Below are 12,509 nucleotides of genomic sequence, written 5' to 3'. Positions count from 1 at the left end.
AATGAAGGCAGTGGAATTGATTACCTCTAAGGTCATTTTTTCAGCTCTAAAAACTGATGAATCTGTCATCTCAGGTCAAGTTTTCCTGGATTGGCTTGTTGGTGATCCCTAAGTTTATGAGGTGGGTCTTTTTAACCTTCCATAGAACCTATGGGGGAAGGGGTTCTTTTTTTCTCCTCAGTCCTCCCTTGAATTTTCAACTGATGTCAAAAGAGACACTGTGAGGAAAAGGGCTCACAAAAGGCTGCAGGGAGGTGGGGCAGAAATGTCTACAGGAGAAAGAGCCATATATTTTAAAAGGTGACATGGGAGATGCACAGTGAGAAAATGAGTGAGGTTTTAAATGACAAACACTGGTCTCGAGCGTAGACAGTATAGAGAGTATAGAGGCTAAAACTTCCTTGTGGTGGTCTTCACAGGCCATAAGAAGAGGCTCCCACCCCTCCAGACACATCCTGCTAACAGTAGCAGTTCATTCATGAATAAAATTAATTATTTTCTGAAGCAAAGATTAATCCTATATCTCTCTGCCTGGCTGACTTTTGATCTCTCTACCAAATCGCATCTGAAAACAAAACCCATTCCTTCCTTCATCTCTCCACCCTCCTGGGCCCCTCTTCCTTCATGACATGTTCATTTTTCCCCCTTAATTTTAACTTCAGGGATTAAATTTTAGACTGTTGAGAAGCCATGCAGGGTCATGGATAACATGCTAGGTTGGAAGTCAGGGAAGACTTAAGCTGGAATCCTGTCTCTGACATTTTTGCTGTTGCTGCTGATGCTGTTGTTCAGTCATTTCAGTCATGTCCGACTCTTTGTGACCCCCCGGCCTGTGTAACCACAAACATGTCACTCGAGCTCACCGAACTTCCATTTCTTATCTATAAAATGGAGATACTGACAACTGCCATCCTTACCTCACAGGGTCATCATGATGAGCAAATAAGATAATGTATATAAATCATAATGCCAACCTTCAAGGGCTATGTGAATGTCAGTTATTACTATTATGGAAAGAAGCTAAAAATTCTAATGAGAAAAGTTGAGGAAAGAGTGCATTCTAGAAATGGGGACTGACCGCAGCAATGAAGAAAGACTGTCCACTTAGGTAGGAGGTGTTGGAAGGGTGGAAGTCCAAAATCAGTCTTGCTGATGGAAGTCAAAGATCTTTTCAAGTATGGATGTATTCGATGAGCTATTTCATATATGGATCCTGGGACTGAAAGCACAGTAGTAAATTTCCAACTTGGCAGAAAAGAACTATGTCTATATACTCAAGTATTAGTTGAACACATATACACAAATACATGTGTGCATGTGTACATGTGTACGTATACATGTGCACATGCATGTATGCATGTGTATGTATTGTGTTTGCATAATTTAGTGTATAGTGAAGGAGACAATATACACATACATATATGCAAAATACACATGTGTATATATACATGTGCATGTGCATGTGCATATATGCATATACATATAATACACTTATATACACATATTCAAATACCCACACGTGCATATACACTTATACTTGTATGCATATATGTTTGTGCATACATATGTACACACATGTGTTTGTATATATTGTATATATGCTATATACACTATTTACTCATAATGTATGGATATATACAAATGCATATGGATATATGAGTATACACATGTGTATTTGAACATGTGTATATACATACATGCAAATATGTGTGTGTCTGTACACACATGTATTTGCATATATGTGTGTATTGTGAGTATACATTTTCTCCTTGACTAGATCCAAAAGTCAAGGAAGACCAAGGGGGCCCTGTCTTTTACTCCATTTGTACTCGCTTATACATCCACATTGCCTAGTACAATGCTCTACACACAGCAGGTATACAATAAATGTTTCTTTGACAGACCGTAAATAAATTCTATAAATCAGAGTCACACAGTCTTATAATTTTTAGACATTATTAGGTGGCAAATGGCATTTTAAAGCTATTAATGGGAAGTATATGCTTACATGTATTATAGTTTTGGGGTGTTTCTTTTTTCTTTTTTTGCCAGAGAAAGATCTGACAATGTTAATTTTCCTATTTATGTAATTCCTCACGTGGAAATTCTCTCCTCTGAGATAGATCAACAATTTGCATGTACCTTGCAGCCTTGGAAAGTGGTCTAGGGGCACTGATAAGTTAAGAGATTTGCCTAGGCTTATCAAGTCAGTAGGTGTCAAGGGTGATGTTTGACCCTTTCAATCTTCTTTTTGTTTGTTTGGTTTTTTGGGGCAGGGCAATGAGGGTTAAGTGACTTGCCCAGGGTCACACAGCTAGTTAAGTGTCAAGTGTCTGAGGCTGGATTTGAACTCAGGTCCTCCTGAATCCAAGGCCAGTGCTTTATCCACTGCGCCACCTAGCTGCCCCCTCAATCTTCTTTTGACTTTATTCTGTCCAGACCCCAAATTCACTTTATATACTGCCTCACCACATGTGTGAAAAATGATGTATAATCATTTTTTGAAACAGTGTAATAGCTACATAGCACAGTGGATAGAGTGCCAAGCCTGGATTCAAGAAGAGTCCTTTTCCTGAGTTCAAATCTCCTCTCAGACACTTACTAGCTGTGTGACCCTAGGCAAGTCACTTGATCTCTATTTGCCTGTTTCCTCAATTATAAAATAGAGATCATAACAACACCTACCTCCCAGGTTTATTGTGAGGATCAAATGAGATTTTTTATATATATATATATATATATATATATATATATATATATATATATATATTTTTTTTTAGTGAGGCAATTGGGGTTAAGTGACTTGCCCAGGGTCACACAGCTAGTAAGTGTTAAGTGTCTGAGGCCGAATTTGAACTCAGGTCCTCCTGAATCCAGGGCCAGTGCTTTATCCACTGCGCCACCTAGCCGCCCCGAGATAATATTTTTAAAGCACTTAGTAAAGTACTTAGAATATTATATCAAAGCTATTTACTACTAACTACTACTATTTTCTGAGGTGGTCAGAAAAGAATAATTCTGGATTGCAATGGTATCATACAAGTCTCACTATAATCTTATTATCAACATCCATACTGTAGCTCTTCTAGTTCATGTTGCTTTACATATAAAATGTTTGGGGACAATTTGATAGTTAAATCCTCTATATCCTCTATTCAGTCCGACACATTCATTAAACACCTAGTATATGTCAGGCCCTATGATAGGGATATAAAGTCAATAATAGTGGCAGCTAGGTGGTGCAGTGGATCAAGCACTGGCCCTGGATTCAGGAGGACCTGAGTTCAAATCCAGCCTCAGACACTTGACACTTAACTAGTTGTGTGACCTTGGGCAAATCACTTTGCCTCACCCCCCCAAAGTCAATAATAGAAAGGGTCCCTGCCCTCAAGGAGCTTACAGTCTATTGGGCCTTCCTTATAGATCAAGCCCATGATAGGTTCACCTCATATGTAATTCTATTTTATAGCAAAGTAGACTGTAGAAGAGGTGTCATGCTATATTATATTGAACCTTGGCCCTGCAGCCAGGAACACCTAGATTCAAAGTCCACCTATAACACTCACTAGATATGTGGCCATGGGTAAGCCTCAGTTTCTTCATCTATAAAATGGAGACAATAATATCCACAGTACCTATCTTCCATAATTGTTGTAAGGCTCAAATGAAACAATCTATGTAAAATCCTTTAAAAATTTGTAAACCACAATATAAAACATTGGTTATTAATATCGTAGTTGTAAAGTGAGACTTTTTTATATTCACCTAAATAGTGGACTGAATTCATGGTTGTACTAAGTGTGACATATTGTTATCTCACCTCTCTTCCACCTCGCCATCGGTACCTTTGGGAAACACTGTCTGGGCTCAGGGTTAAAAGCTTAACATCACCACGCTTTCCTCCAGTTATTGCTTTCATTACCATAAAACCAATGGATGTTTCTAGTGGACTTATGGTAGACTTCGATGGAAAACTTACCAAGGTTGCTAGATGAAACAGTCAGGTAGAGTTCTGGCTAGTCATGTAGGCTTTCAGCTCTATGCAGCATATACTGAAACTTAGGTAAATAAGGGATTCCTGGATTTTCTCATTGTGTTTCTGCCTACATCCCTGGGCTTTGTACATAGCTCCTTTCTTTCTATTCCAATCAATGCCTCCTTTGCCAAGCCACAAACCCAGAGCATAAGCCAATACATATCTCCTAGCCCGGCAGCTTTACTAGTTTCAAAGTCATATAATTCTGTCCCAAGATGAGTTAAGCTTCTCCCTTCCTTCTCCCATGTAACCAAAATGTAATCGTCTCACCATCTTTCACAATATCTTTCTAACAGAATAATGCCTGTGCTCCCTCTCCCCCTCCCTCCCTCCTTCCATCTCTCCCTCTCTCCCCTCTCTGTATTTCTCTTTCTGTTTCCCTTTCCCTCCTGCTCCTCTGTTTTCGTCTTTCCCTTCTTCCCTCTTTCCTTCCCTTCCCCCTCTGTGCTTCTGTCTCTCTGTGTCTGTCTCTGTCTCTATCTTGGTCTCTGTCTGTCTCTCTGTGTCTCTCTTTGTCTCTCTGTTTCTGTGTCTCTGTCTCTCTCTGTCTCTGTGTCGCTGTCTCTCTGTGTCTCTATCTCTGTCTCTGTGTGTCTGTCTCTCTGTCTCTCTGTCTGTCTGTGTCTCTCTGTCTGTCTGTCTCTGTCTCTGTCTCTGTCTCTCTCTATCTCTCTCTGTCTCTCTCTCTCTCTCTCTGTCTCTCTCTCTCTCTCTCTCTCTCTCCACTCCTCAATGGATGCAGTGAACACCTAGGAAATCAGTGGGATTTACTCTGAAAGATTTAAATGGCTTTTCATATTTATGTGGATTGTGAACTCTAATTGGAAATGGTGCCTTTCTTTCAAGGTAAGCTGTTTATCCCCAGAAAGCATTTGTTCGTGGGTGAGTTGTGGCCCAGATTTTAAATCAGCTGTGAGGTTCCTCCTTCTGCGATGGTTTCCATCTCCCTGTCTGCTTCCTCATCTTTCCCACTCCCAGGGGTACTCCCTCAGGCTTCTTCTGAGCCCTCTTGCCTTTTCTGCTTTCAAATTCTCTCCAAAGTAACCTCATCTGTTCCCAGGACTTCATCTGTTTGACCATGTTCCTATGACTTCACCAGCATCTCCCAAAGCTACCCTGCCACCCCTAACCTCTCTCTTGTGTCTACAACATCTTTCTCCTAATTCTCCTCACCATTCCCCTTAAGCCCTCTCTACTCCCCTGCCCTTACAGTCCTTGTTCTCCTCTTCAGCTCCCTGGCATTCAGCATTATCAAATCCTTGACTTAGTTTTGTTGTTGGTTTTTTCCCCCTATCTCTCCTTCCATCCAGGCTTCTGTAATGCCTTTACTTGCTTTATAGTATATCTCCATACATTCTTCTTTCTAAAGGAATAGACCTCTGTTCTTGCTATCAGAGCCCTGGATTTTGAGTCTAAGGACTTTGGTTCAATATCTGCCATTATCCTGCCTGTGGACTGTGGAAAATCTCTCCCAACCTCTATTTCCTCATTTGTAAAAGGAGGGGTTTTTAGCTGTGACATCTAAAAAGCTCAGGAGACAATTTCTGGGTAATTAGTCATTTTATTAATAATGCTATTATTTTTTTCCCCAGGGCAATGGGGGTTAAGTGACTTGCCCAGAGTCACACAGCTAGTAAGTGTCTGATACTGGGTTTAAACTCAGGCCCTCCTGAATCCAAGGCTGGTGCCTGAATCAAAGGCTGGTGCCTTATCCACTGTGCCACCTAGCTGCCCTATTATTTTTAATAAAAGGTCAGTGGCACTCTTGAATGCCAAAGACAACCATGGCAGTGAGTTCACCATTATATGCCCTTGAAAAAGGGGTGTTTATGAGGGTGGCAATTAACTCTGATTGGTTAACAATTAATGAGAGGTGGACTTTACAGAGAGAAATGAGCTTACTACAATGAGGGGATGAGTGACATCATGTCACTCTTAGACAGAATATCCCTATAACCAGACCACCCCCAGTCTTGGGAAATCTAGATCAAGAATCATCCCTCACCCAAACCTGAGCTAGTTGGGTGGAGTAGTAATACCCATAAAGAAGAGAATATTAATCCTATGTTCCATCAGCCTTGTCCTAGAGAGATTGGACAAGGAAACAGTATAAGGAAAAAAGAAGGCTGGGGTCTCGCCAATTTTTAATAATTGGCTATTAATATGAAAAAGAAATAATCGTTTCTCTTAGAACTAAATGACCTTTAATGCCCCTTCTGGCTCTGCATCTATGACCTAATGTCAACATCTTTCCCTATACTCTCTAATTCCAAAGGTCCTTGACCAATAACCTTCCTTAGTCAAAACCAGCTACATTCATAACCCATAATCCTCATGGTTTAAGTTTCTATGCTTTCATTTTGCTTCTCCCAGACTGAATCCTTACCTGGATTGTTCTGTCCTATTTTTGTGATTCTTTTCCTGTTATGGTCTTTTTTCCCCATAAAGACTTCTAGCTCACCTACAAATGCTTCTTTTTCAGAAAGCGGTGGAAAGGGAGATAGCTTTGACTTGGGGCCAATTCCTTGGACTGACTAAGCACTAACCTTGCATTCCTCTCAACTGCAATATTATATCTATCATTCTATATGGTTTCAGCCTCTTCCCATCTCTAAATTTTAATTTATTCTTTCCTAGTTTTAAGTGTTTTATCATAGTGGGTTAGATTTTTCCCCCTCTCATGATTGTCTCTCTATTAAAACCTTAATAAAAAAAAGAAATTAAAAAAAAGACTGCTCATTACTTTGATTTGTAGCAAAGAGAGAATGGAACATTGCCGCCAGAGTGCTTTGAGAAACCATATTTACATTTGCATCAGCTCAATTTAGGTGCCTGATTAGGTTGCGTGTTATGATGAAGATGCACTTACCAGCTGAAGGGAAGTGTCACGGTCTAGAGTAATGAGCACAAGACTGCCAGTGGGGAGACCTGAGCACTATTGCTGGCTGCAGCTCTGGGTGGTTTTCTGACCTTGAAGAAAGGTCCACTTGAATTCTCTTGACCTTGGCTTTTCATTTGCCTCATATGGCTTCTTAGCAATTGTTTCTTGAGGTTCTGTCATGGGCAGAGTAGCCTACTAGGCGCTAGGGCAGATGATGGAAGTGAGACCATGAACGGATCCCTTAAAAATAATAATATGCTGTCTAACAAGATGAGTCCATGCCTCTGAAGCTTGCTGGGTTCTTGGATCAGAGGATTGGGGATCTAGGGTGGATTATGAGAGATTGATAGGTACAAATTTGAAAAGTTGCTATAAAATCAGGCCAGGAATCCCAAAACCACTCAGATAAACACACTTCACTGAAGAGCCTGTTGAACTCAAGGTATACATCCTAAAGAAGCAAATTTCATTCTATCCTGGGAAATGGAAACAGTGCATCAGGGACAGACACATCCTCTGCCCTTGAAGCATTTGTAGCTGGAGGGCCAGCTCCTTTTAGTAAACAGCAACTTTAATGGATGAAAGTGGGAACTGTAGCAGCCTAATATATTGGCATCCCTCTTGCTCCTTCTGGTAGCTTCTCTGAGCTGTGACAAGTGATGAGTCTACTCCAGAGAGGGAGCTAACATCCCAAAGACATAGCTTCACCATTTGTAGAGAGCTGAAGCTGGGGACTGCGTAGAATTGAAATGTTTAATCTTAATCTGGATGGACTCACACAGTGCAGCCTTTTGTGGGCAGTGGTATGGAAGAGGGGCAAGCACTTGGGAATGGGGAAATTGAAACACATCAATGGATTCAGGGTTTAAAATGAAAAACACATAAATGTGGATGTGCGTGTATATACACACATACACACAATACATACATACATAATACATCATACATATATACTGTGTGTCTATATACATAGGTGTATATGCATTTATGTGTTTAAATATTTGGACCTGATCAATTGGGTTTTTGCTTGAGTATCTACATTTTTTCCCAGTGAAGGTGGGTAAGAGGGAGAAAAAGTATATTTCTGTTCACTGAAAAATTAAGAAATAAATCAGAGGGGAGAGAAGGGGAAGGAAGGAGAGGGAAGAGAAGAGAGAAGGGTGTCATGGAGAAGTCCCTTTCTTTACTGAATATGGAATTTAAACAGGAATTTCACCCTGGATTTCTTTTAAGGGTACTTTATGCCTAGCACATGATGGGACCAGTAACACCAAAGGTGTCTTAGCTTTACTAGTCTTGGGTAAGCACAAAAGGACAAGGCAGATATATTGGATAGTAAGCACCACTTTCCACTACCTTACACATCCTGCCACTGTTAATAGTCAAAGGCTGCTTGATGCCTCTAAAATGACTCTGCTCCTAAATGGCAATCAGGGGGCACTCAGGGTTTTGTTTTCAAAACTCTTGAAGCTTCCCACAGTTCACTGAACAACAAGTGTTTTGTTCAATCAGTGAGGAAGGAATGTTAGTCTCTCTCTTATATTGTGTGTAAGTGGCTGCTTTTCATCTGTACCGTCCAGTTGAATTACTTTATTTTTCGTTCCCCAAGTGTTGTGTAAAATCAAGGTAGGGCATGTTGATGCAATCTGATTATGTTCTCTTGACATTTCTTTTTTTTTGGGGGGGGGGGATTCTCTAATCCAATAAATAAAAGGCTCACCTGCCAGGGAGTAGCTAGCTCTGCCAAGATCCAAACATCACGTCATAAACCACTTGCTGATGTATTCCACTCTTTCTCATTTTCCCCTTTATGAGATTTGACAATATACTTTCTGGGAAAAAAGGGCACAGACTAGGAGCTGATTCTAAAGTATTGTAATGTTCTTTTGGGAGTGGTTTCTAGTTCTCACCAAGTAACTCAGTTCCAGAATTGAGCAAAACACCCAAAGGACTGTGTTAGGTAGAAACAGACCTAAGTTGGAAGAAAGACAAAGCAAATGAGTTTTTCTGGAAGGGTACTCAAACAGCTTCAGTGGTTACCCAGAGTCACACTGGTTTCCTTAATGATAGAAATTTCAACTTCCAGAATGTATTAGGTCATCACTACAAAAATGATTCCTTTTCTATCTTCATGATGCTGTGAGAGCTTATCACTTTAAGTGATCCCAAAGCTGTTACCATCTGCTAGATGGGTTAAGTGTACAGATGTGATTATGGACCATTCCCCATGGCTGGTTGTAAGCTACTGCCTCATCACCAGGCCACCGGGTATGAGAAATGCCAGAAAGGCTGGGTAGGTGGGCAGGAGGAAAAGGGGGAAATTGTACTGAAAAGAAAAGGGAAACTAAATGATGGTGATGGGAAGTCCTGTCACATACTCCAACTCTTGCTTTGCTAATCGTTTTACACAGTAAATGGGTTTCTAAAAGGTTGTGTGAGTGGTGAATTGTGCAACAAAATCATAGCTTATTTTTAAAAGCAATCAAAGAGGCTCATAGAAAGAAATTCTATGATTAACATGAATCCTTCAGTTAAGGAAAGAGTCATAAAAAAGACTTGTTCACCACTCTATCTTTTGGATTTGGGGAGCAAAATCAAGTTTCATGTATCTAGGTAACAAAGTGGGGAGGAGGGCTTGCTCTCCTGTTTAGACATGCACTTATTCTATTTTAGTTGTACAAAATAGGAAGGCTCAGTTGTCTTTGAAGGGAATCTGGCCTTTAGACTGGGAAGAATTTAAATAATGAATCAACTCATTTAATTAATCCCTATCCCTATCCAGTATAGCCTTTTTGCAGAAAGCATCTATGTGGTCCAGTAGAACTCATAAAAACTCATATTCTTATGTTCAAATCTGGCCCCAGACACTTACTAGCTGTGCAACCCTAGGCAAGTCACTTAACCCAGTTTGCCTCCATTTCTTCATCTGTAAAATGAACTGAAGAAGGAAATAGCAAATCAATCTGGTACCAAGAAAACCCCAAATGTGGTCATGAAGAATCAAACACTACTGAAATAGCAGAGCAACAATCTGGGAACAGGGATATTGAAATTCATAAAATGAGAAAAACTCCTTCTCTATGACTGACCCAATCAGTCAGTCAATGAACCAACAAGGAATTTTAAGCACCTACTATATGACAGGCATCATGGTAAGTTGTGAGCCGAATGGGATTTGGGAACACTTGTAGTCAAAGAAGCTTAGAAGTATACTTTTCCAGGCGTGCATATGGACTACCAACATGGAGATCTTGGCAAACTTGTTTCTCAGTACCTCTGACCTAGTTGGGTATCAGCGAAACCAATGTCTAGCTTTTTCTCTTAATGTGTTATGAGAAAGGGGATTCTAAGAAATTGGTAAGTTGCCCCCTATGCAAAACATCTGGCCACCATTTTTTTTTTTGCTTTGAAGTATTCCTGTGCTACATACTTCTGTCCTCAGCTCTCATAGCCCTTGTGTTAACCAAAATAACTCATGTTTTAAAGTCATCAAAAATCTCCCAAGATAATTTTTTGTTTTGGTAGGCAATGGGGGTTAAGTGACTTGCCCAGGGTCACACAGCTAGTAGGTGTCAAGTGTCTGAGGCTGGATTTGAATTCAGGTACTCCTGAATTCAGGGCCGGTGCTTTAACCACTGTGCCATCTAGCTGCCCCTCCAAGATAATTTAAAGAAAGGGTAGGGAGAGGGATAAGGTGAGGGAGTTATAGAGGGAGAGGAGAAGAGAGAAAGAGAGAGAGAGAGAGAGAGAGAGAGAGAGAGAGAGAGAGAGAGAGAGAGAGAGAGAGAGAGAGACACGGAGGGATGGAGGGAGGGAGGGAGAGGGGTAAAGGGAAGATTGGTGCATTGTCCATGCTTTTGAAGTACCCTGAATGGTGCTGTGGAACATCTGGTCAGGACCTGGGTGTGGACAAGCATTGGTCCATTCATCCTGGGAACATATGACTTCAGAAGAAGAGCCAGGCATGTCTCACATTTGACCTTCAGCTCTGATGTTCTAAGAGATCAGGGGTAGAGGAGAAAACTGCTAACTGTCAGAAAAAGCAACTTTGTCAGGGGGGAGGACAGGTGCCCTTCTGTCCCCTGCAGAGCTCGGCTGGGTCTCTGAATCAGGAGGTTGGGCTGCCCTTCTCCTTATTTGCATGTGTAAGTGATTACCACTCATAAAAAGATTCAACCCATTAGTTAAAACCTGGCCCCCGCATTTGACTCTGACCTCCTGCTGCATCCTGGGCCACACGCTGACTCCATGCTGACTCCATACCGCATGATTTGTCTTCGGTTTATAAGCAGCATGGCCTATAAATAGAAACTCTTTTGCCAAGTTCCCCAGGAGACATCAGCAGGTTTTTTTTTTCTTTTTTTGGTGTGTATGTATTTTTTTTAAACAAAACACAACAAAAATACAGTGGGTGTATTCTCTCTGCCTTATGTCCTCCCTCACTTTCACCTCTAGTGTTCTCTGAAGGTATTCAGGAGCAGGGCTTGCCTAGCTTTTGCTGTAGGTCTGGGCCTTGGGTAATGGAGGGGCTAGCCCATGTCAAGTAGTCAGGGATGCTGAGTTCTTATCAGATAAAGACATCTCTCACCTGTAAATCCTGTACCTGGTGGTGAAGCCTTGACGGTAACGTTCCATGAAGTCAGCATACTCCTGAGCACGGTGAAATGGCCCGCGGTCAGTGAGCAGCCAATCCAAAGGGGGCTGACCAGCCAAAGAGGCATGTTGCTCAGGGGCCACAACAGCAGCGGCGGCGGCAGCAGCAGCAGCAGCAGCAATGGCAGTGGTGGCAAAGACCCAGCTGGGAAGACATAGTGCCAGCAGCGTCGCCCATGGGATCGCCAGCCGGAGCCCCTTAAACCTAACGCTGCACTGCCGCCTCATGCTTCTCCTGGGCGGTTGGCTTCTTCATTCTCTCGACACACTCTCCCCGTCAGCGCTGTTCCTCCAGGGCCCCTGGAACTAGAAGAATACAGAGAGGTGATGTCAGCGTGGTGACCCTTCCTTCAATTTGTGCAATAATTGCCACCTTCCCCACCACCCACAGGTACTCAAGTAATACCCTGAATTAGGCTGAACCCACTTTGCATGTCCCTTTTCTGATTCATTTTAATTTAGAAAAAATATGAACTTTTATTATGAATTATGTTTTTAAATAGTTTCCACATGGGGAAATTGAACTATAAAATAGTGAAAGGCAATACTGGCTTCACATTAATTGGCTAAATAATCATGGAGAAATCATTCCATCTCTCTAGGGATCAATAGTTAGGAAGACCTCGACTCAAGCCTCCATAGTGCCTAGCACATAGTAAATGCCTGAGAAGCTTACTAATTCAATGAAGATGACAATATCAGAGGTTCTGGACATGTCCCAATCTCAGAATTAATCAAATGGGCCATACTCAGGAGTTTTGAGATGCCAACACCTGGGAGCCAGCTTGAACCTACCCCAGTACCTTTCAAGATATAAGGTTAGGGTTAGTTTTAGATTCAGGCAAAGGTGGGATGGTGACATGGAAACAAGAGTCATAAGCTTGGACAGACTTTGGAAGACAGTGGAGGATAGAAGGCCCTGAAGTACTATGGTCCATG

The 12,509-nt window shown here is 41.5% G+C and overlaps 1 protein-coding gene across 3 annotated transcripts in view; it reads right to left on the bottom strand.

Annotated features, from left to right (window-relative positions):
* Window positions 1–12,509, bottom strand: part of BRINP2 (BMP/retinoic acid inducible neural specific 2) — a 165,930-nt gene that overhangs the window by 61,965 nt on the left and 91,456 nt on the right. For all 3 annotated transcript variants that reach the window (XM_043964037.1, XM_043964038.1, XM_043964039.1), the window contains one exon: window positions 11,506–11,876. In XM_043964037.1, the coding sequence (XP_043819972.1) occupies window positions 11,506–11,798 (293 nt within the window). In that variant the 5' untranslated portion in view covers window positions 11,799–11,876. The remainder of the gene's footprint in view (window positions 1–11,505; window positions 11,877–12,509) is intronic.

The sequence above is a fragment of the Dromiciops gliroides genome, chromosome 4 (genome assembly GCF_019393635.1).
Source record: "Dromiciops gliroides isolate mDroGli1 chromosome 4, mDroGli1.pri, whole genome shotgun sequence".
Classification (NCBI taxonomy): Eukaryota; Metazoa; Chordata; class Mammalia; order Microbiotheria; family Microbiotheriidae; genus Dromiciops; species Dromiciops gliroides.
Note: the sequence above shows the minus strand (reverse complement) of the source record. Positions and strands in the feature narration are given on the sequence as shown.